We start from the raw sequence: 24,177 nt of genomic DNA, 5'->3' as shown, positions 1-24,177 counted from the left end.
ACGACGACGACGACGATGATGATGATGATGACCGAATCTGTGTTTGTTGTGTGTGTCCATTTTTAGAGTTTTGATTTTAACTTTAACAACAACAAATGCAGAAAAAAGTTGAAAATATAAAAAATCTTAAAACTCAATTGAGAAAAAAAAATGAACATTTTGAAGATCGAGAGTTTTTTTTTCTTTCTGATGATTATTATATAATGGAAAAAATCGATCAGAAAAAATCGATCAATTCTAATCAACAATTCAATTGATTTTATTTATTTTCATTTTTTTCAAATCCAATATTCATAGTTTAATTTCAAATGAATAAAAATATTGGTATGACCAGGACAAGGTTAACTTATTAGAGAAAGCCTGGATTATACTTACGAGCCAGGAACTTTTGGACATAATTGTTTTGTTGGCTTTTCACTATTGTTTTGTTTTTGTTTTTTTTTTTTGTCAAACAAGAAGTGATAACGGATGAAATTTATATAACAATCATGAAATGTGTGAAATTACATATTTTTTTTTTGCTTAATCTCATTAGATGACGATAATAATAAAAAGACATGACAAAAATGACAACAACAATGATTATTATAAAACGAACGAGAAAAGATTTCATTTTACTTGATTTGTTCCAAAATGGACATTTCTCAGAGTGTTATATAATGTTATATAATGAAATAAGTCTATTTTGTGTATGTGTGTGTGTGTGATGATAACATTATTGTTATCAGTTTGTCTTTTCATTTTAATGATTGAAAAGTTTTCACATCTTTTTTTCCCAAAAAATTTCTGTTGATCGAAAATTTTCATTATTTATTTTATGTTTATTATCATCATTATCATTTGCAAAAAAAATATTTCCTTTTTCACATTATAATGGATTTAATTTTTTATTTTTTTTTGTTCATTTTTATTTCTATTTACACATATACCATACCTATTTGACCTAGTAATATTGATGATTTTATAAGAAAATAAAAAAATCAATTTTTCTTTGAAAATCTCTTTCTCTCTCTCTTGTGTCTGTGATCATTATCGGATGTATTGCCGGTTTTTTTTCTTCTCGCTACTTTTCTTATCATTATCATCAATGATGTTTTAGCTTCTGGTTTTTTTATATTTTTATTTTTCAATTTTTGTACATTATTAGATTGTAATTATCCTTTGAATCAAATTAATTCATAGGTGTTACAATCCCATTTAAAAAAAGATGAATCTAATTTTGGTAAATAATTGGGTCGAAATAGTCTCTTTATCTATCTGTATGTGTATGTTGTGATGAAATTATCTTTTCATCAACACAATATTGAACCGGAATAATCATCGAATAGAATGAACAGTAAGAAAAAAAATGAAAATTATCAAACAAATCACCAATAGAAAATTCAATCGATCAATCAATCATTCGATCATTGATCGTTGAATTCTTTTCAACAAAAAAAATCATCATCATCTTTATAGACATAATTTTAGATCCTAATTTTAGTAGGCAAGAATGAAATTTTCATCAATTTCAAATATATTGAATAAATTAAAATATTGTGTGCATGTATGTACGGCTATTTCCCGAAATCTGTTCAATTTGGCATTCTCAATAATGATGTTTTTTTTGTTGATGATGATGAATGAGTTAACAAAATGAAATAATTTTGTTTAATGAATATGAATCGCTTGAAACAAAGTAGAAAACCCAGAGAGAAAGAAAGATTGAAAAAAATTGTGACATTTTTAACCAGAAAATATATTCTAAACATAATTATTGTTGTTATTTTTTCAAATGAATCCATATTGAAAACAGGAGAATTTGCCTAAAAAAAACTTTTTCCAAGAACTTTTCTCTTTCAACTATTAGCTTTCTCTGGCATTTTTGAACTATCCTTGTTTTTTTCCTTACCATTTTACTGGCCTTTAGCTATTATCATCATCATTGGTTTGAAGATGATGATGAAGCCAAATGAATTGGTTTCGAGGTTATTTTTAACCTCGAAATAAATATTAAACAAAAAAAAACTTTTCTTGTTATTGTATTCTTCTTTTCCCTTTTTCATATTATATTCATTATTATTTGATGTAAAAGTTGTAGTAGCACATTTATGTTATTCATCATCATCATCATCATCAAGCACATAGTTTGTTACACATTATATAATAAAATACAACAAAATAGTCTGTAAAAAAATGAATGAATGAATGAATGAATGAATGAATGTGATGTGATTTATATAATTTTGATTCCAATTATGGCTGACAATTTATCATTATTATTATGATTATTATTGGTGATGTTATCATAATAAAAGAAAAATGTTATATAATTTTTTAAAATGAAAGAACCGTTTTAAATTTTTTTTTTTCACTTTTAAAAATAAAAACGTGTTCGTATCTTTTTTTTCCAAATCAGATTCTATATCTCGTAAACATCAATAAACATTCATTCATTTTTTTTTGAATCATTTCTTTATTCTGTTCCAAAATGTTAAATAATTTTCAATTGTCAACACTTTTTATCATTGGCTACCGATTTTTTTTTACAAAAAAGAAAAGAAAATTGATCGGATGTTTTTCTTCAAAATTAAATATATTATAACATAAAAAACAAAATCGTGATCGACTAGAAGATATAATTTAATTTATCAATTCAATTCATCTAATTCATATTCAATCATTAATAGTAGTAGTAATAATAATCAAGAGAAAGTGAACCCCCGAAAAAACCTATGATTATTTATCACGATTTTTTTTTCTTGGTCTTGTTTTCCCTTCAATTTATCCTAGTTAGTTGAATGAAAAAAAGAGAGAAATTATTTTAATGTTGAAAAAAAATCAGACAGAGAAGAAGAAATGAAAAAAATTGAATCCTTTTCCCAAAACAGTAAAGCCAGAGAGAGAGAAAAAAAATCCGAAATACAAGTGGAACACAAATTGACCAGAGAAAAAAAAAAATCAAGAAGTATGGTAGAAGAAAGAAAGTACGGTTATTTTGCTTGATGATACCGAAAACAAAAAAAATTTGTCTCTCCAAATTCAAACATTCAAACATCTTTGGATCGTAATTGTGATGATATAAAAACCATCATCATACAGGTTGTTTTTCACAAAATTCAACATTTTATCTTTTCAAAAAGTTTTTTTTAAAAAAACCCACAACCAATTTTGAATTTTATATTGTTGTTGTTGTCTTTTAGTTTTTTTTTTCGGTTTAACATTACTGAATCAACAATCGTTTGTGATTATTATTTTTTTTTGATGAATGTTTGTTCATCATTATTCGGTGTTTGTGTTTTGTTAATGTGATTGTGTTTGTTTGTTTGTTTTTTTTTGTTGAGTGATGCAATATTAATTAATTAATTAATTAATTAATTTGCAACCGACAAAAAATTAATAATTATTTTTTACAAATTTATTGTTTTCAACATTATTTTTTCTTCTTTGCTTCGGATTGTTGTTGAATTTCAGCAGAGAATTTGTAAGTTTTATTTTTGCAAAAAATAAAAAATCATTAAATTGATTGGATTTATCTCATTCATCAATCTTTCATCAATAACGAGAAATGAATTGAAATTTTTTTCCCTTGTTAAATTATTAATATCGATATTTAAGAAGAAATAATTTCTTAAATTTAAAAATGAAATTATCCAGATTAATTGATTTTGTTTGGATAATTTCATTTAGCATTTTTTTTTCATTTTCTTTGAAATTGATGATGATGATGATGATGAATTTTTCAAAAATATTTTTTTTTGCCTCAGAATCTAAAAAATTTTATTTTCTCCAGGAAATCAAATAAACATCGACATAAAATGAATTCATTGTCGATGATTGTCATTGTCATCATTACATTGGCTATATCGATCCAATGTCAATCAGATGTAAATGATTATAATAAAAATCGTCATAGAAATCCTGTGAATAATAATCGTTTGAATCGTAATCATAATGATCATCATAAATCTGGCCATGATGTTGGTTTTGTTATGATGAATGATCGTCGTGATGATCATAATAATAATAACAACAACAATCATGGTTATGATTCTAATTCGAATAATGGTGGTCAAAATAATCCGATAATCGGTAATAATGGTAATGGACAGAAGAAATCTTCATATAAAGTTCTTTATCTTCCGGTTATACCTGTCAAAACGGCTAAACATCGTTCAACAACGAATAATAATAATGGTATGATTGAAATTGATCTTTCAGTTTTGGGCTTGTAACATCTATAATTTTATTTTTTTGTTTGTTGATGATAATTCAGTTATGAACGGTGGTAATAATAATCATCATCATGGTGGTGGTAATGTTAACAATAACAACGATATGGGTAGCTATGCACAAGCATCTTCTTATGGTTCAGGTTCGAATGGACCAAATGATGGTGATTATCAAGAATCATCAATGTCATCCAGTGGTAATTATGGTGATTCTGGATCTAGTTCCGGTTAGTTTATTCGTTTTCTTGTTACTTTTTGTTATAAAATTGTTTTTTCTTCTTTTCTCATATTCATACAGTACATGATTTTAATGAAGAATCACCTGTTATACCGGTAATTATCATACAGAAAAGTGAAGATTCAAGTAGTAGTAGTTCAAATAATAATAATAATGGAAAATTACAATCACCAATGACATCTTCGATGATGATGATGAACAATAATAATAATAATGTTGGCAGTAATTCTGTTCATAAACAAGCATCAACATCAATAAGTAATTATAATTCAATGACAATGGATTCATCACCACCGCCATCATCAATATCAACTACTTCGAATTACAATGGTAATAATCATAACCATAACAACAACAACAACAACCATATGAGCCATAGTTTTCATGGTAATAATGGAATATTTCCACCACCATTTGGTTCGAATTTTAATACTGTTCCAAATAATGGAGGCTATCGTGGTGGTGAAACATTTGTCAATAATTTACAGAAACCGATTCGAGATATACGTCATCAACATATAGATAACTTTATGCATAGTATCAATAATAATGGTGGTGTTGGTGGTGGTAATCAACCATTCAATATGAATAATAATATTGTTCCATTTGGTCCATACAATACCAATAATAATGCCAACATTGAAAATACCAAATTTAATGGTTTTTCAAACCTGATGTCACCATCTGGTGTTAACAAACAACATACTAATCATTTAATGGATTCATCACCTTTTGATCATAATCATTTTGGTTCAGCATCTAATACTTTCAGTAGTAATCCAATACCATTCAATAATAATGTTCAAAATAATAATAACAACAATATCAATAACAACAACAATAATAATAATAACAAAAATCATCCTGGTAATTTTCATAATTCTGGTCCCGGAAATTTCGTCGGACAAGGTTTCAGTTCAAGTGGATCGTATGGTGGTAATCCGACAGCAATGATGGGACCATTTGGACCGGCAGCTTTTCCAGGTGCCGCTTTTATTCCACCACAGGTGAACAAATTCCTAACGAATTTAAATCATGCTGCTGCAGCGGCTGCTTCCAATAATCATGGTCCATATGCATTTACATTTGGTCCTGGTTTTGCAAACGGTTTTGTAGGAGCTAATAATAATGGTGGTAATAGTGGTGGTGGTGGAGGAGGTGGAGGATATCAGAATGAAAATGGAAAATTTAGCGGTGGTTTTGGTAGTGGGTATGGTGGATCTGGTGGTTTTGGATCAACATCAACATCATTCGGACCAAATGGCTTTGGAAGTGGTTTCGGTACGAACACTGGAAATAATGCTGTTCCTTCCAGCGGTAAAGTTGGACCATTATCATGGAAAGTTTGTTAGATTTTTTGACAACAATAACGACGAAGACAAAAAAAAAATACTAATGTAATTACACCGATAAATATCCTGTTTGATGCTTATGTTATTATAAGATAATGATGGGAAACAGAAACAAAACAACAAAAAAAAAAATGTTTATTCTGAGAACTCAATTTTTGAAACTGCCTCTTTTTTTCGCTTTTTTTTACATACATAAACACACAAACACATTCGTTCTCATTCATTCTTTAAGATCTTTTTTTTTATTCATGTTTTTTTCCTACTTAATCATCATCATCATCTATTGCATAATTATCACACTAACAAACAGAAGAAAAAAAAATCATCATCATTCATTGTTTTGTTTATTGAATCAATTAAAACAGTCAAAACAATGATTCATCATCATCATCATCATCATCATTATTATTCATCATGATTCGTAAAAATTCATCAATTTAGAATTTTTTTTTCCTTATCATCATCATCATCATCATTGTCATTAATTGCCATCATTAAAGTTTATAATAATAATAAATTAAATATAATTTAATTTTGCCATAATTTCGATTTCAAACAACAACAACAACAAAAACAAAAAAAAAAAATAAAAAATAAACCCGAAAATATTGCATAATTTTTAATGTTTAAATACACTCACAAACATTGATTCTGATTTAATTTTATTTATATAAACAGATATTTGATATATCAAACACGAGAAAAAAAAACAAAAATTAATGAATTTTCATAAATTTTATCATTATATTGTTCATGTATAATTAATAAATCAAAATAATAATAATAATAATAATATCATAGTTATGATTCTTTTATGAATCTTTATTGTTATTTAAAATCCAGATAGTAATCCATTTGATGTAAATGTTCTAAATGAACACAATATCGTGTGCAATAAAAAAAAACAACTAAAATATTCAAAATAGATCAAATACTTGTCACCCAACAGATGAATCATAATAATATTGATAATTAAACATGATCAAATCGAGAAAAAAAAACATTAAATTAATGGATTTATCATTTAAATTGATCATTCAGAATTGTGAATGATGCATGATTTAGGATCTCATCACCAATCCATAAAATTAATGGATTGATATGAATAATAATTATACACTGACAATTTTCGGATGCGTCATCAATTGTCAATCAAATATGATCAAAAAAAAAAAAATCAGCAAACAACGCTAATGATCATTTTTGTTCAGAAATTATAACATCATCATCATCATGTTATAAATATCGTTTTGCAATTCAAATTCAAATCTCATTCCTCACCAATCAATCTAGAAATGACAATGAAAGCCAAATCGATTCTTACTACGGTTTTGATTTTGATCAACATCATCAATCTTTGTTCCTGGATTATTGCAGACAATGTGACCATTTCGGAGAAACCAATGCAAAGACGTTATTTCTATACGGATGATTCTATGCAACAAAGTATAGAATTGAAAATCGACAAGCAAGAACATCAACAACTACAACAAAGAATGCTTCTTGCATTCGGTTTAAAACACAAGCCTAGACCGAAAAACTATGAAAGCGAAGAATCAGCATCAAATTTCCTAATAAATCTTTACTATTCTTACAATAATGGTCATCCATCTCCGGTTCAGGATTCGAATCTCATTCCAAACGAATATCTGCTAAATATGGCCAAATCAAATATGGTCATCAGTTTTAATAATCAAATTCGAAAACAACAAAACAATTCAAATTTAAGCTACAAACTTAATCGACGATTCTGGTTCAACATTAGTGATATTCAAAGCGATTCGAAAATCATCGCCGCTGAATTGAGAATCTATCGAAACGAAACTCAACAACTCAAATCGAATGCGCAGTCGTTTCAAATGACACTTTTACAATTTGTCTCTAATCACGGTGAAATAGTGAACAAATCTATTGTTTCAATTCAAATTAATCATCAACAAAAAGGATGGTTACGATTTAATGTTACCACGGCATTAATAGATTGGCTACAATTTCCGGATCAAAATCTTGGTCTCTATCTACAGATTCGGGCACTGTCCAACAACAACACAGTAATAACAGACCAAGATCTTAATCTTCAAAGCATTGGGATAGTGAATCGTCGTGGCTCAAAAAAATACAAACCATTCATGACGGCATTTATCAAATTGAATGCCAAAAATATGCTGCTTACACCATCAAAACGAATATTAAGGAAAAAATTGCGTATTCGACGAAATGATGCTGATTTGTTCAATTCAAATTCTACCGAATCGAAATATCCTTTTCTGAGTAAGTATATGATTAACATTTACAAATCACTTTGTCCACTTATGTGAATTGATTCGCCAAGAGAAAGGAAAGGCTTCATATAAGTGTCAACGCCATACACTATACGTTTCTTTTCGTGATATAAAATGGGACGAATGGGTAATCGCACCGGATGGCTTTTCCGCAAACTATTGTCACGGAATCTGTTCATTTCCAACCGATGATTCTATGAATGCCACTAATCATGCCATTATTCAACAGCTACATCGAATGATGCATCATAAAGTACCGAGACCAGTTTGTGCAACCATATCATTGTCACCGATATCGATACTTCATCTGAACAACGAATCGAATATTATTCTTCGAAAATTCGATAACATGGTGGCCAAATCCTGTGGTTGTGTGTGAAATGGCTTTTATTCAATATCCCTTAAACAATACAATAACATTAATGATAATAAAAATTACATGTATCAGTGGTGTCATCTATCGCCACTTTATCCATTAATCGATTGAGTTTACCATGTTATTTTGTTGTTGAGTGTGTAGTTGACACTTGTTGAATTTCGATGACCAGTGGTCATTTCAGATATAATTCAATTACAATGACATGCAGAATATGAAACGATATCAAGTGCTCGTTAGCACCATCATCTTCATGATGATAGTTCTGTCGTCAAGCACAGATTCAATCACATCGTACAATGTCTGTCCAGATCGACAATCATTCGAACCATGCCAATGTAACGATATTACCAACGAAATTCGTTGTGGACTCGGCTTCTCGGTGCCAATGAACGTTTTGTATCTGTTTCGAGACAGTGTCCCGTTGATGATGGCAGCACATAGTGATGACAATAGTTTTTATCATTACCGACATCTGGCCATAGAGAATTCGTCATTGGAAATCTTGTTGAACAACATGTTTGGCAGATTCAAATTTGATTCCATATCGATACGAAATAATTACTACCTTTCTAAACTGGAACCCCAACTGTTCAGTGGTCCGACGACCAAGTCATTGACATTAAATTCGAATCCGAATCTATTCGCTAATGATGAATCTGTGAACAATCTATTCACAATCATCGCCAATCTTGTTCATCTGGAATCATTGACCATACAGAATTGTGGCCTACCATTCATACCGAAAAATGCATTCGCCCATTCTTCTCATCGATTATCGAAACTTGCACGTCTTGATCTTCGTAACAATCAAATTCGACAAATCGATTCTAATACATTCAATTCACTGGAATCTCTACGAATACTCGATTTGAGTCGAAATCTCATCAATGATTTGCCAGCCAATTCATTGAATCTGTCGTTAGGTGAACCATGTTGTGATTCATATCGTTGTCGAGACATTCATTATTTCATCGATCTCAGTTACAATAATCTGACAGACGAATCATTCAGTCCGAATACATTTAACATAAATTGTTCGATCGAACTACGACTGACAAACAACTCGATTCGATTTCTGAAGGAAAACACATTTCGACCATTATTCCGTTACTATACAATGATACAAATCTATAATAATCCATTGGACTGTCATCATTGTAATCATTCATGGCTGATGAAAGGTCGATATTGTTCAGATTACAACACCACAACTTGTTACTATATGGTCATTGATTTTGTCTGTCGTGTGGAAATGTCATTATATAATTTCATCACCAATTGTACACCATACACAGCTCGACTCAATAATCTCAGTCTTTCGTATCAAAGTACATCATTGCTCATTGTAAACAAGTATCTGGAATCTTATCCAAATGATTTCATCGAATATAATCCTCAATTGTTGCGTTGTCTATCAGATTTTAACTTTTTACTCCCTACATCGACGGTGCACAGATCAAACTTTCCATTAACCCTTTCCACATTTTTCATCCTATCCATCATCATTCTGATATTTGCTGTTTTAGTTGCCTATTTAATTAATCGACCATGTACTTAATTGAAAAAAACTAAATGTTATTTTTTTACAATAAAATAATGAATAAACGAGCCACATTGTCTATGAACGGTTTCGAATGTTTTTATTTGAGCAATTGAGCAATCACGTTACATGTCATGAAATAGTGTGATTTTAAGTTCAACCGAGAAATAGTTTGACATTGTTTGGTAAAACCAAGCTATTTCAAAAAAAACAATTTTGAGCAATGTCTCATCTTAATAATACTGACGATAATTTGGAATGTCTATCCTCCTCATTTATCGGCCAAAATTCAATGAATGCTTCCGCTCGATCCAGATCAGTCGGTCCAATTTCCAGTCCAGATTCTCGCAATCGATCAACTTCAAACGATTGGACAGTTACTTTTTGTGACCTAGCTCGCACTGTTAATGTAAATCTGCCTCATGAGATTGCTAGGTAAGTTTACTTTGTATAATAAATTGGTGATCAATCCATTACTACTCCATTATGATTCTAGAAACGTTTTGACATTAATCCGATTGGGTGTGCCTCCCGATGATATCTATGTATTTCTTCGAGAATGTCTTACATACAGCCGTTTCAACATACATCAACAACAATGATAATAACAACAATTTATTAGACCATCTTTTTTCAACAAACTAACAGATTCTAAGATTGAATTTCACACCGTTGTTGACCATCATCCTCATAACACACGCATTGATTCTCGCCTTGTAAATCCTGACGGCCAGTAACACATTGATGTAGCTGACAAATGGTATGACAATAATCATCCAAATCGTTCACATCATCATCATTGGCTGTTATAAGTGATTCGGATATACCTAATTGTCTCAAATTATCCTCCTCCTCCTCATCATCATCATCATCATCATCATTTAGCATTACTGACGTCGATGGTGTTTCGAAAGGAATCGCCATTCGACGTCTTTCTTGTTTTTGATTATTATCTGTAAATGTAATGAATAATAATTATTATTATGATATTTGAATAAAGTAATTGAAACAAACATCGTTGATTAAATACAACGGCCACTATTAATATGACGGTAATAATTAATATGTATCGTAACATCGATGAATCGCTTTGTCGTTGATTTTCCAAAACCACCACCAACAACAAAAACTAGCAAATGAAACCTTAAACATATAAATAGTAACCATAACGACCCGACCATAACCGAGCTGAAAATTCTATTCCAAACAAAAATCATCTAATCGCAAATGAATAATAATCACATGCATGCATGTATTGATCACATTCGCTGTTTATACAATGCACCCTCTATATATATCGCGATATGCACACGCACTTTTTGCTCAACCAACAATTTTAGTAGCAACAACAACATGGTAATGAAATTGAACAAACGTTTCAATTGGATCGATGTGGAAGATGATGTACGACTTTATGCTTTATCGCTGGGAATCTGTTGCCGTAAGATTCCAATGGACGAACGACGATCCATGTGCTGCTTGCCGGTTACTTTATTCCCAACTCCGATAGAACGGTCAATCTTTCAACGGGCACAAAATTTACAGCCACCAATAAATCAATTGATTCATAACATTTCTATAAATCATCAGTTTCTTGAACAATCATTGCTCAAATTACCCGATGAATTTGTAGTCAAATTATTCAACATCTATGAAACCGTAATGAAAGAAGGCTATGCTGCTTCACATCAGCTGGGCATTTTCCGATCCGATTACATGATCGACAAACATAGAAATCTGAAACAAGTCGAAGTAAACACCATTTCCAGTGGTTTTTGTGCCTTGACCGAACAAGTAACAAAACTTCATCGTTACACGCTCAAACACTATCAAGGTCTTAGTGATGATCAGATTGATCAACATATTACAACCAACGATTCATTGGATCGTGTAGCACAATCATTGATCGATGCCCATCGACTTTATCCTAATGCAGATTCAGCCGCCATTTTGTTTGTTGTCCAGGAAAACGAGTCAAACATCATGGATCAGAAAATGATCGAATGGAAATTAAAACCCTATGTGCAAATCTATAGACGCTCATTTTGTCAACTTGACAATGGAATCATATCGCTTGGACCAAACAAACAACTTTTGCTTACCCTTGATCATGATAATGACCGTATGCAAATAGAAATATCTGTGGTTTATTTTCGAACAGCATATTCGTCCAATTGTTTTCGGCACGAAAATTCTTGGAAATTACGACTTTTATTGGAAAAATCACGTGCAATCAAGTGTCCATCCATACAATTACAATTGGCTGGTTTCAAACAATTTCAACCAATGCTCAGTGATCGAACCATTTTCGATCGCTTTTGTTGCCATCCGAATGCCGACCAATTATTCAATACATACGTCAAATTCTGGAATATCTCTCAATCGAGTCGTGATATGGTTGTGAAAAACCCGTCCGGATTTGTTCTGAAATCCAATCAGGAAGGTGGCGGTAACAATGTTTTCGGTGAACAAATTATTGACAAACTGGACGGAATGCTCAACAACAACGAAAACAATAATGATGCCCATTTCCTTATGGAATTCATCCAACAAAAACCAATTGAATCCTTATTGATATTAAAACAACTGCCATCAAATACGCTTTCCAACACTGTTCCCTATCATTCAGTCGACAGTGAATTAGGCATCTATGGCAGCATATTGATCGAAACAAATGGCAACAACATTGTATCCAACCAGAACGCAGGACACTTACTGCGATCAAAAATATATGGCGAAAAAGAAGCCGGAGTTGTATCAGGTGCCGGTATTCTCGACACACCGTTTTTAGTTTAATGTTAAGAGAGAAAAAAACTTTTTTTACTTTATTCTTTTAAAATAATAGTTTCATTTTTTCTTAGTTATGAATATGCTAACGAAGTGCCTAACCACTTTTCCATTTCTTGCATCGGTTGTTGTTTACGTTGGGCATAATCGGCAACCTGATCTTTGTCAATTTTGCCAACAGCAAAATATTTAGACTCAGGATGAGCGAAATATATTCCACAGGTAGATGCCGATGGCCATATAGCTAACGATTCAGTCAATTGAATATTAGTCTGCCGTTCAACATCCATCACTTTCCAAAAGGTTATCTTTTCGGTATGATCAGGCTGTGATGGATAACCAGGAGCCGGTCGAATTCCTCGATAATTCACTTTCAAAAGATCGCTCGTTTCAAATTGTTCATTCGGATCATATGCCCAGAGCTCACGCCGTACACGTTCATGGAGATGTTCGGCAAATGCTTCGGCCAATCGATCGGCAACCGCTTTTACCATAATATCATTGTAAACATCATTATTGGTCAAGTATTTTTCACAAAGTTCTTGACAACCGAAACCAGCACTCACAACAAACAACCCTACATAATCGGTAAAACCCGATTCTCGTGGAGCCACAAAATCAGCTAACGAAATATATGGCGAATTGTCCTGACTATCTTTTGCTGCTTGCTGCCGTAAACCAAAAAGACGACCAATTTCTTTGTTATTTTCATCGAAAAGAACAATGTCATCATCATTAATCGAATTGGCGCGATAAAATCCGACAATACCATTTGCTTTTAGTTCACCGGTTAGGATAAATCGTTCAATCATACGTTGAGCATCATCAAAAACTTTACGAGCTTCAGCTCCCACTATAGAAAAAACAAAGCGAGATAGTAATTAATTCATCAACAAATGTTTATTATTTTACCTGTTTCATCGTTGAAAACTTTCGGATAATTTCGATTCGGATATTTGCCTCTCAATTGCCATACATCGAAAAACGGTTTCCAATCAATATATTGACGTAACGTGCCAAGATCATAATCGATAAACACTTTGGTTCCCAGAAATGTTGGTTCTTTAATCACATCCGCATCAAATTTGAGCATCAATTTATTGCGTTTAACTTGTTCATATTTTAAATAGACTCGATCGGCCAATGAATCATAATGATCGATTCGAATTTCTTCATATTCCTCTCCAATTTCCTCTAGATAGTCATCTTTACTGTTTTCGTCCAACAGTTTCGCACAGGCAATAACGCTACGAGATGCATCCAAACAATGTATGACTGGACCAACATATCGAGGTGCTATTTTCACTGCTGTGTGTTTTTTTGATGTAGTTGCACCACCGATAATCAACGGAATTCGATAGTCGAGACGTTGCAATTCTTTTGCCACATAAATCATTTCGTCCAATGACGGTGTGATCAAACCACTAAGACCTAGAACGTCGGCTTTGTGTTGCTCGATAGCTTCGATAATTTTTTCACATGGTGTCATGACACCCAAATCAATTACTTTGAAATTGTTACATGCGAGTACAACACCGACAATGTTTTTGCCAATGTCATGTACATCACCTTTGACAGTGGCAATCACGACCGTCGATACATGATCATCGGCTTGCGAATCAGGATTGTCCAGTTTCTCTTGTTCCATGAACGGTATCAGGTATGCGACTGCCTTTTTCATCACTCGAGCCGATTTAATAACCTGAGGCAGAAACATTTTTCCATCACCGAACAAATCGCCCACAACACTGATTCCTTTCATCAACGGTCCTTCGATAATATGCAATGGACGGACAAATTTCTCCACATTCTGTCGACATTCTTCTACATCTTGTTCGATGTATTTATCGATACCTTTCACAATCGAGTGTTCCAATCGTTTCTCCACCGATTCGAGACGCCAATCCTGAACATCCACTTTTGCTTTGCCTTGATCAGCATGTGTCTGAGCATATTCCAAAAGCTTTTCAGTCCCATCAGATGATCGGTTCCAGATAATATTCTCGCATAATTCTAACAGTTCATTATCGATATCTGTATACGGAGGCAGAGCGCCAGCGTTGACGATTCCCATATCCATGCCGGCTTTTATTGCATGAAACAAAAACACCGAATGCATTGCCTCACGAATTCGTTCCATTCCACGAAAAGAAAACGAAAGATTAGATACACCACCACTTATATGACAACCGGGGCATTCCTGTTTAATTCGTCGACAAGCGTTGATATAGTTGATCGCATACAAATTATGTTCCTCCATTCCGGTACCGATAGTCAAAATGTTTGGATCGAATATGATATCGCATGGATTGAATCCAACTATCGATTCATCCACCAATAATCGATAACTACGGACACAAATTTTCACTTTATCATCTTCTTCGGTAGCCTGTCCGTTTTCGTCGAAAGCCATAACAACCACAGCAAATCCAAAACTTTTGATCACTTTAGCTTTGGCAATAAAATCAGCTTCACCTTCCTTCAGACTAATCGAATTGACAATGCCTTTTCCTTGCGAACATTTTAGGCCAGCTTCAATTACCTGGAATTTGGATGAATCAATACAGACTGGCACACGGCAAATCTCCGGTTCGGTACTGATCAGATTCATAAAGTTGGCCATCTCTTTTGGACCATCTATCATTCCTTCGTCCATGTTAACATCCAACACTTGTGCCCCGTTCTCCACCTGTTCTTTCGCAACCTGTAACGCTTCCGAATATTTTTTCTGACGAATCAACCGGGCAAATCGTTTCGAACCGGCCACATTACATCGCTCACCAATGTTGACAAACAAAGTTGTTTCATTAAAAATGTATGGTTCTAATCCGGCCAGATAAGTAGCACCGGTCAAAAATTGCTTGTATGAACCTTTAATCTTTCGCGGTTCAATATCTTTAACCACCTTGCCAATAGCTCGAATATGATCGGGAGTAGTACCACAACAACCTCCCACAATATTGATCAACCGTTGCTCTGCGAATCGAGCAATGTGTGCAGCCATAGTTTCCGGTGTTTCGTCGTATTCTCCAAAAACATTTGGCAAACCTGCATTCGGATAACATATGACGAATGTATTGCTAGCAAAATTACTAATCCGTTTAATGAATGGTTCCATTTCGTCGGCACCAAGTGCACAATTCAATCCGAATGCCATCGGTTGGGCATGTGATGTACTGATAATGAATGCTTCACTTGTTTGGCCGGACAATGTTCGACCACTTTTATCCACTATGGTTGCGGAAACAAATATCGGAATATCTTTTTCATGTCGTTCTTCCATCACAGATCGTACGGCAAACAACGCCGCTTTCGAATTAGCCGTATCGATAATCGTCTCGACTAGTATGATGTCGACACCACCGTCCAATAAGGCTCGAGTTTGTTCACGATAAGCATCGACCAATTCATCCCAGACAACATCTCGATATGACGGGTCTTCCACACGAGGTGATATTGACAATGTTTTATTTGTCGGTCCCAATGAACCGGCAACAAATTTGTAACCCTTTTCTGGATATTCATCCATAAAATCTTCCACAGCTTTACGGGCAATTTTCGCCGATTTATAATTCATTTCAGTAATCAAATCCGTACAACGATAATCAGCTTGAGCTATGCAAGTACTGCTAAACGTATTTGTTTCGATAATATCGGCACCACTGTCCAAATATTCCCGGTGAATCGAATAGATTATGTCCGGCTGAGTGAGTGATAATATATCATTGTTTCCTTTCATTGGACACGAATGCTCATCAAACAGACAACCTTGGTAATCTTTTTCTTCGAGTCTATGCCGTTGTATCATAGTTCCCATGGCTCCATCGATGAGCAATATTTTTGACTCTAACGATTCCAGTAATCGTTGGATACGAAATTGTTTTTCAATCATTTTCAATTCGAATCCTGAATCAAAACTCAAACTTGAATAAAACAAACAAACCGATGATGGGGATGACTTACATCCAATTTACATAGCCAAAAATGATGATTTTTCAACTCAAATTGCTTGCTTTATTCATTCAACATGACATTATCTTATCCAATAAATCGAATACAATCGTAATAACTAATCAAGTTGTTGAACTGTTCAATCACTACATTGTTATTATTTCATGCAACAAGTTGTATTTTAAAAAATAAAAAATAAATAACACGCACTCATATTACTCGCTCAACAGCTTGAAGTGGCCCTGGAATAGATTCTCGCCTTGTAAATCCTGACGGCCGGTAACACATTGATGTAGCTGACAAATGGTATGACAATAATCATCCAAATCGTTCACATCATCATCATTAGCTGTTATAAGTGATTCGGATATACCTAATTGTCTCAAATTATCCTCTTCCTCTTCCTCATTATCATCATTTAGCATTACTGACGTCGATGGTGTTTCGAAAGGAATCGCCATTCGATGTCGTTCTTGTTTTTGATTATTATCTGTATAAATGTAATGAATAATAATTATTATTATGATATTTGAATAAAGTAATTGAAACAAACATCGTTGATTAAATACAACGGCCACTATTAATATGACGGTAATAATTAATATGTATCGTAACATCGATGAATCGCTTTGTCGTTGATTTTCCAAAACCACCACCAACAACAAAAACTAGCAAATGAAACCTTAAACATATAAATAGTAACCATAACGACCCGACCATAACCGAGCTAAAAATTCTATTCCAAACAAAAATCATCTTTCTAAAAACCAATCGGAAACGTCCAAAGGAGTTAGTCAATATTGCTATTCAAGTCCATCCAGCGATTAGAGATACCATTATTAGTGATATGGGGGGACAGGTCATGCTGGACTGGGAAACCATCCATGCAGAGGACATGAACCCTCTCACACAATGCTATAAATGCATGGGCTTTAATCATATCTCAACTAAGTGTCCATCTAAAGTATCCATATGCTCACATTGCGCAGGTAATCATGAATTTGAAAAATGCCCAAACAAAGCAAAACCGCCGACATGCTGCAACTGCAATATGGTAAAACAACAACAGACAGAGCCACACGGAGCACTAGATCATCATTGTCCAATATACCAGAGAATGCTCCAGAGAGCTATTGGTAAGGTATATCGTAATCTATAGCTATACACCCCGATTCCAGTACTCCAGCCTACAACCAGATAATCCTCCCAATGTATTCCTGATCCATGCTATCTGTATTTCCTGTGCTTTCATTGATAATTATGCTGTCCATCCTGCCGAAAGAACCATATGATGATTGATCCTGCCAATTGTTGCCCAATCTCCATCGTACACAGCCGCTCGTAGTCTATCATGATAACAATAAAAAACAAGATACAATTAATAAATTTTGCAAAACAAATTATACTAAATAGACTTTTTCTTTTACTCTTTTACTTCTTTTTTTTCTTCTTTTTCATTCTCTTATATATTTTGCCTAACAAGATAATACACCAATTGATAAAACATTGTAATTTGATATGCCAACCTTGGCCACTGCCAAGGACAAAATAACAGTAAAGTCAATAAAATTTCGTTCTTTTAAACCGAAAAAAAAAAAAAAAAACAAAAATCATCTAATCGCAAATGAATAATAATCACATGCATGCATGTATTGATTACATTCGCTGTTTATACAATGCACCCTCTATATATATCACGATTTGCACACGCACTTTTTGCTCAACCAACAACTTTACTAGCAACAACAACATGGTAATGAAATTGAACAAACGTTTCAATTGGATCGATGTGGAAGACGATGTACGACTTTATGCTTTATCGCTGGGAATCTGTTGCCGTAAGATTCCAATGGACGAACGACGATCCATGTGCTGCTTGCCGGTTACTTTATTCCCAACTCCGATAGAACGGTCAATCTTTCAACGGGCACAAAATTTACAGCCACCAATAAATCAATTGATTCATAACATTTCTATAAATCATCAGTTTCTTGAACAATCATTGCTCAAATTACCCGATGAATTTGTAGTCAAATTATTCAACATCTATGAAACCGTAATGAAAGAAGGCTATGCTGCTTCACATCAGCTGGGCATTTTCCGATCCGATTACATGATCGACAAACATAGAAATCTGAAACAAGTCGAAGTAAACACCATTTCCAGTGGTTTATGTGCCTTGACCGAACAAGTAACAAAACTTCATCGTTACACGCTCAAACACTATCAAGGTCTTAGTGATGATCAGATTGATCAACATATTACAACCAACGATTCATTGGATCGTGTAGCACAATCATTGATCGATGCCCATCGACTTTATCCTAATGCAGATTCAGCCGCCATTTTGTTTGTTGTCCAGGAAAACGAGTCAAACATCATGGATCAGAAAATGATCGAATGGAAATTAAAACCCTATGTGCAAATCTATAGACGCTCATTTTGTCAACTTGACAATGGAATCATATCGCTTGGACCAAACAAACAACTTTTGCTTACCCTTGATCATGATAATGACCGTATGCAAATAGAAATATCTGTGGTTTATTTTCGAACAGCATATTCGTCCAATTGTTTTCGGCACGAAAATTCTTGGAAATTACGACTTTTATTGGAAAAATCACGTGCAATCAAGTGTCCATCCATACAATTACAATTGGCTGGTTTCAAACAATTTCAACCAATGCTCAGTGATCGAACCATTTTCGATCGCTTTTGTTGCCATCCGAATGCCGACCAATTATTCAATACATACGTCAAATTCTGGAATATCTCTCAATCGAGTCGTGATATGGTTGTGAAAAACCCGTCCGGATTTGTTCTGAAATCCAATCAGGAAGGTGGCGGTAACAATGTTTTCGGTGAACAAATTATTGACAAACTGGACGGAATGCTCAACAACAACGAAAACAATAATGATGCCCATTTCCTTATGGAATTCATCCAACAAAAACCAATTGAATCCTTATTGATATTAAAACAACTGCCATCAAATACGCTTTCCAACACTGTTCCCTATCATTCAGTCGACAGTGAATTAGGCATCTATGGCAGCATATTGATCGAAACAAATGGCAACAACATTGTATCCAACCAGAACGCAGGACACTTACTGCGATCAAAAATATATGGCGAAAAAGAAGCCGGAGTTTTATCAGGTGCCGGTATTATCGACACACCGTTTTTAGTTTAATGTTAAGAGAGAAAAAAACTTTTTTTACTTTATTCTTTTAAAATAATAGTTTCATTTTTTCTTAGTTATGAATATGCTAACGAAGTGCCTAACCACTTTTCCATTTCTTGCATCGGTTGTTGTTTACGTTGGGCATAATCGGCAACCTGATCTTTGTCAATTTTGCCAACAGCAAAATATTTAGACTCAGGATGAGCGAAATATATTCCACAGGTAGATGCCGATGGCCATATAGCTAACGATTCAGTCAATTGAATATTAGTCTGCCGTTCAACATCCATCACTTTCCAAAAGGTTATCTTTTCGGTATGATCAGGCTGTGATGGATAACCAGGAGCCGGTCGAATTCCTCGATAATTCACTTTCAAAAGATCGCTCGTTTCAAATTGTTCATTCGGATCATATGCCCAGAGCTCACGCCGTACACGTTCATGGAGATGTTCGGCAAATGCTTCGGCCAATCGATCGGCAACCGCTTTTACCATAATATCATTGTAAACATCATTATTGGTCAAGTATTTTTCACAAAGTTCTTGACAACCGAAACCAGCACTCACAACAAACAACCCTACATAATCGGTAAAACCCGATTCTCGTGGAGCCACAAAATCAGCTAACGAAATATATGGCGAATTGTCCTGACTATCTTTTGCTGCTTGCTGCCGTAAACCAAAAAGACGACCAATTTCTTTGTTATTTTCATCGAAAAGAACAATGTCATCATCATTAATCGAATTGGCGCGATAAAATCCGACAATACCATTTGCTTTTAGTTCACCGGTTAGGATAAATCGTTCAATCATACGTTGAGCATCATCAAAAACTTTACGAGCTTCAGCTCCCACTATAGAAAAACAAAGCGAGATAGTAATTAATTCATCAACAAATGTTTATTATTTTACCTGTTTCATCGTTGAAAACTTTCGGATAATTTCGATTCGGATATTTGCCTCTCAATTGCCATACATCGAAAAACGGTTTCCAATCAATATATTGACGTAACGTGCCAAGATCATAATCGATAAACACTTTGGTTCCCAGAAATGTTGGTTCTTTAATCACATCCGCATCAAATTTGAGCATCAATTTATTGCGTTTAACTTGTTCATATTTTAAATAGACTCGATCGGCCAATGAATCATAATGATCGATTCGAATTTCTTCATATTCCTCTCCAATTTCCTCTAGATAGTCATCTTTACTGTTTTCGTCCAACAGTTTCGCACAGGCAATAACGCTACGAGATGCATCCAAACAATGTATGACTGGACCAACATATCGAGGTGCTATTTTCACTGCTGTGTGTTTTTTTGATGTAGTTGCACCACCGATAATCAACGGAATTCGATAGTCGAGACGTTGCAATTCTTTTGCCACATAAATCATTTCGTCCAATGACGGTGTGATCAAACCACTAAGACCTAGAACGTCGGCTTTGTGTTGCTCGATAGCTTCGATAATTTTTTCACATGGTGTCATGACACCCAAATCAATTACTTTGAAATTGTTACATGCGAGTACAACACCGACAATGTTTTTGCCAATGTCATGTACATCACCTTTGACAGTGGCAATCACGACCGTCGATACATGATCATCGGCTTGCGAATCAGGATTGTCCAGTTTCTCTTGTTCCATGAACGGTATCAGGTATGCGACTGCCTTTTTCATCACTCGAGCCGATTTAATAACCTGAGGCAGAAACATTTTTCCATCACCGAACAAATCGCCCACAACACTGATTCCTTTCATCAACGGTCCTTCGATAATATGCAATGGACGGACAAATTTCTCCACATTCTGTCGACATTCTTCTACATCTTGTTCGATGTATTTATCGATACCTTTCACAATCGAGTGTTCCAATCGTTTCTCCACCGATTCGAGACGCCAATCCTGAACATCCACTTTTGCTTTGCCTTGATCAGCATGTGTCTGAGCATATTCCAAAAGCTTTTCAGTCCCATCAGATGATCGGTTCCAGATAATATTCTCGCATAATTCTAACAGTTCATTATCGATATCTGTATACGGAGGCAGAGCGCCAGCGTTGACGATTCCCATATCCATGCCGGCTTTTATTGCATGAAACAAAAACACCGAATGCATTGCCTCACGAATTCGTTCCATTCCACGAAAAGAAAACGAAAGATTAGATACACCACCACTTATATGACAACCGGGGCATTCCTGTTTAATTCGTCGACAAGCGTTGATATAGTTGATCGCATACAAATTATGTTCCTCCATTCCGGTACCGATAGTCAAAATGTTTGGATCGAATATGATATCGCATGGATTGAATCCAACTATCGATTCATCCACCAATAATCGATAACTACGGACACAAATTTTCACTTTATCATCTTCTTCGGTAGCCTGTCCGTTTTCGTCGAAAGCCATAACAACCACAGCAAATCCAAAACTTTTGATCACTTTAGCTTTGGCAATAAAATCAGCTTCACCTTCCTTCAGACTAATCGAATTGACAATGCCTTTTCCTTGCGAACATTTTAGGCCAGCTTCAATTACCTGGAATTTGGATGAATCAATACAGACTGGCACACGGCAAATCTCCGGTTCGGTACTGATCAGATTCATAAAGTTGGCCATCTCTTTTGGACCATCTATCATTCCTTCGTCCATGTTAACATCCAACACTTGTGCCCCGTTCTCCACCTGTTCTTTCGCAACCTGTAACGCTTCCGAATATTTTTTCTGACGAATCAACCGGGCAAATCGTTTCGAACCGGCCACATTACATCGCTCACCAATGTTGACAAACAAAGTTGTTTCATTAAAAATGTATGGTTCTAATCCGGCCAGATAAGTAGCACCGGTCAAAAATTGCTTGTATGAACCTTTAATCTTTCGCGGTTCAATATCTTTAACCACCTTGCCAATAGCTCGAATATGATCGGGAGTAGTACCACAACAACCTCCCACAATATTGATCAACCGTTGCTCTGCGAATCGAGCAATGTGTGCAGCCATAGTTTCCGGTGTTTCGTCGTATTCTCCAAAAACATTTGGCAAACCTGCATTCGGATAACATATGACGAATGTATTGCTAGCAAAATTACTAATCCGTTTAATGAATGGTTCCATTTCGTCGGCACCAAGTGCACAATTCAATCCGAATGCCATCGGTTGGGCATGTGATGTACTGATAATGAATGCTTCACTTGTTTGGCCGGACAATGTTCGACCACTTTTATCCACTATGGTTGCGGAAACAAATATCGGAATATCTTTTTCATGTCGTTCTTCCATCACAGATCGTACGGCAAACAACGCCGCTTTCGAATTAGCCGTATCGATAATCGTCTCGACTAGTATGATGTCGACACCACCGTCCAATAAGGCTCGAGTTTGTTCACGATAAGCATCGACCAATTCATCCCAGACAACATCTCGATATGACGGGTCTTCCACACGAGGTGATATTGACAATGTTTTATTTGTCGGTCCCAATGAACCGGCAACAAATTTGTAACCCTTTTCTGGATATTCATCCATAAAATCTTCCACAGCTTTACGGGCAATTTTCGCCGATTTATAATTCATTTCAGTAATCAAATCCGTACAACGATAATCAGCTTGAGCTATGCAAGTACTGCTAAACGTATTTGTTTCGATAATATCGGCACCACTGTCCAAATATTCCCGGTGAATCGAATAGATTATGTCCGGCTGAGTGAGTGATAATATATCATTGTTTCCTTTCATTGGACACGAATGCTCATCAAACAGACAACCTTGGTAATCTTTTTTCTTCGAGTCTATGCCGTTGTATCATAGTTCCCATGGCTCCATCGATGAGCAATATTTTTGACTCTAACGATTCCAGTAATCGTTGGATACGAAATTGTTTTTCAATCATTTTCAATTCGAATCCTGAATCAAAACTCAAACTTGAATAAAACAAACAAACCGATGATGGGGATGACTTACATCCAATTTACATAGCCAAAAATGATGATTTTTCAACTCAAATTGCTTGCTTTATTCATTCAACATGACATTATCTTATCCAATAAATCGAATACAATCGTAATAACTAATCAAGTTGTTGAACTGTTCAATCACTACATTGTTATTATTTCATGCAACAAGTTGTATTTTAAAAAATAAAAAATAAATAACACGCACTCATATTACTCGCTCAACAGCTTGAAGTGGCCCTGGAATAGTGTTGTGATGAACCACTACCAAACCTGAAACAATCCATAGTTTTTTTGCAT

At 34.4% G+C, this 24,177-nt stretch overlaps 8 protein-coding genes across 10 annotated transcripts; 6 read left to right on the top strand and 2 right to left on the bottom strand.

Annotated features, from left to right (window-relative positions):
• The first annotated feature begins 3,122 nt into the window (after positions 1–3,122).
• LOC113789696 (uncharacterized) lies at positions 3,123–6,608 on the top strand. Its single transcript, XM_027339265.2, has 4 exons — positions 3,123–3,463; positions 3,773–4,176; positions 4,256–4,438; positions 4,510–6,608. Exons 2-4 carry the CDS (start codon positions 3,798–3,800, stop codon positions 5,799–5,801), a joined length of 1,854 nt encoding a protein of 617 aa, XP_027195066.1. The 5' UTR covers positions 3,123–3,463; positions 3,773–3,797; the 3' UTR covers positions 5,802–6,608.
• A 339-nt stretch (positions 6,609–6,947) lies between these two features.
• LOC113789832 (bone morphogenetic protein 7-like) lies at positions 6,948–8,562 on the top strand. 2 transcript variants are annotated; one of them, XM_027339421.2, is made up of 2 exons: positions 6,948–8,072; positions 8,140–8,562. In XM_027339421.2, exons 1-2 carry the CDS (start codon positions 7,097–7,099, stop codon positions 8,460–8,462), a joined length of 1,299 nt encoding a protein of 432 aa, XP_027195222.1. In that variant the 5' UTR covers positions 6,948–7,096; the 3' UTR covers positions 8,463–8,562. The 2 variants fall into 2 exon arrangements, with proteins under 2 accessions (XP_027195222.1, XP_027195221.1); XM_027339420.2 differs by having other exon boundaries at positions 6,957–8,072; positions 8,134–8,562.
• On the top strand, positions 8,560–10,087 carry LOC113789830 (uncharacterized). The gene has a single exon (XM_027339419.2). It carries the CDS (start codon positions 8,665–8,667, stop codon positions 10,018–10,020), a length of 1,356 nt encoding a protein of 451 aa, XP_027195220.1. The 5' UTR covers positions 8,560–8,664; the 3' UTR covers positions 10,021–10,087.
• Positions 10,088–10,090: 3 nt separating this feature from the next.
• Positions 10,091–11,015, top strand: LOC113789837 (uncharacterized). Its single transcript, XM_027339427.2, has 2 exons — positions 10,091–10,437; positions 10,499–11,015. The coding sequence occupies exons 1-2, from the start codon at positions 10,226–10,228 to the stop codon at positions 10,602–10,604; spliced, it is 318 nt and encodes a 105-aa protein (XP_027195228.1). The 5' UTR covers positions 10,091–10,225; the 3' UTR covers positions 10,605–11,015.
• Positions 11,016–11,229: 214 nt separating this feature from the next.
• On the top strand, positions 11,230–12,870 carry LOC142644988 (glutathione synthetase-like). Its single transcript, XM_075819929.1, has one exon. The coding sequence runs from the start codon at positions 11,230–11,232 to the stop codon at positions 12,796–12,798; it is 1,569 nt and encodes a 522-aa protein (XP_075676044.1). The 3' UTR covers positions 12,799–12,870.
• LOC113789828 (methionine synthase-like) lies at positions 12,801–17,452 on the bottom strand. 2 transcript variants are annotated; one of them, XM_075819927.1, is made up of 4 exons: positions 17,294–17,452; positions 16,753–17,230; positions 13,702–16,695; positions 12,801–13,642 (listed from the first exon to the last, which is right to left on the bottom strand). In XM_075819927.1, the coding sequence occupies exons 3-4, from the start codon at positions 16,679–16,681 to the stop codon at positions 12,864–12,866; spliced, it is 3,759 nt and encodes a 1,252-aa protein (XP_075676042.1). In that variant the 5' UTR covers positions 16,682–16,695; positions 16,753–17,230; positions 17,294–17,452; the 3' UTR covers positions 12,801–12,863. The 2 variants fall into 2 exon arrangements, with proteins under 2 accessions (XP_075676042.1, XP_075676041.1); XM_075819926.1 differs by having other exon boundaries at positions 13,702–17,230; positions 17,294–17,451.
• A 955-nt stretch (positions 17,453–18,407) lies between these two features.
• LOC113789829 (glutathione synthetase-like) lies at positions 18,408–20,005 on the top strand. Its single transcript, XM_027339418.2, has one exon. The coding sequence runs from the start codon at positions 18,491–18,493 to the stop codon at positions 19,931–19,933; it is 1,443 nt and encodes a 480-aa protein (XP_027195219.2). The 5' UTR covers positions 18,408–18,490; the 3' UTR covers positions 19,934–20,005.
• LOC142644987 (methionine synthase-like) lies at positions 19,936–24,160 on the bottom strand. Its single transcript, XM_075819928.1, is given in 3 exon segments — positions 19,936–20,777; positions 20,836–23,704; positions 23,706–24,160. Coding segments are annotated over 3 exon segments (3,759 nt in total). The 5' UTR covers positions 23,817–24,160; the 3' UTR covers positions 19,936–19,998.
• Positions 24,161–24,177: the final 17 nt, after the last annotated feature.

The sequence above is a fragment of the Dermatophagoides pteronyssinus genome, unplaced genomic scaffold (assembly GCF_027571235.1).
Source record: "Dermatophagoides pteronyssinus isolate colony J.1.1.1.1 unplaced genomic scaffold, Derpt_VIB-CSIC_2022.12 sq0005, whole genome shotgun sequence".
Classification (NCBI taxonomy): domain Eukaryota; kingdom Metazoa; phylum Arthropoda; class Arachnida; order Sarcoptiformes; family Pyroglyphidae; genus Dermatophagoides; species Dermatophagoides pteronyssinus.
This window is presented reverse-complemented; position numbering and strand designations above follow the sequence as displayed.

Coding starts and splice junctions, on each gene's coding strand:
- LOC113789829 (XM_027339418.2), top strand. CDS start 18,491: ATGGTAATGAAATTGAACAAACGTTTCAATTGGATCGATGTGGAAGAC.
- LOC113789837 (XM_027339427.2), top strand. CDS start 10,226: ATGTCTCATCTTAATAATACTGACGATAATTTGGAATGTCTATCCTCC. Junction 10,438..10,498: donor CTGCCTCATGAGATTGCTAG/GTAAGTTTACTT, acceptor TTATGATTCTAG/AAACGTTTTGACATTAATCC.
- LOC113789828 (XM_075819927.1), bottom strand. CDS start 16,681: ATGATTGAAAAACAATTTCGTATCCAACGATTACTGGAATCGTTAGAG. Junction 13,643..13,701: donor AGTTTTCAACGATGAAACAG/GTAAAATAATAA, acceptor TTTTTTCTATAG/TGGGAGCTGAAGCTCGTAAA.
- LOC113789696 (XM_027339265.2), top strand. CDS start 3,798: ATGAATTCATTGTCGATGATTGTCATTGTCATCATTACATTGGCTATA. Junction 4,177..4,255: donor AACAACGAATAATAATAATG/GTATGATTGAAA, acceptor ATGATAATTCAG/TTATGAACGGTGGTAATAAT. Junction 4,439..4,509: donor TGATTCTGGATCTAGTTCCG/GTTAGTTTATTC, acceptor ATATTCATACAG/TACATGATTTTAATGAAGAA.
- LOC113789832 (XM_027339420.2), top strand. CDS start 7,097: ATGACAATGAAAGCCAAATCGATTCTTACTACGGTTTTGATTTTGATC. Junction 8,073..8,133: donor ATCGAAATATCCTTTTCTGA/GTAAGTATATGA, acceptor TGATTCGCCAAG/AGAAAGGAAAGGCTTCATAT.
- LOC113789830 (XM_027339419.2), top strand. CDS start 8,665: ATGCAGAATATGAAACGATATCAAGTGCTCGTTAGCACCATCATCTTC.
- LOC142644988 (XM_075819929.1), top strand. CDS start 11,230: ATGAATAATAATCACATGCATGCATGTATTGATCACATTCGCTGTTTA.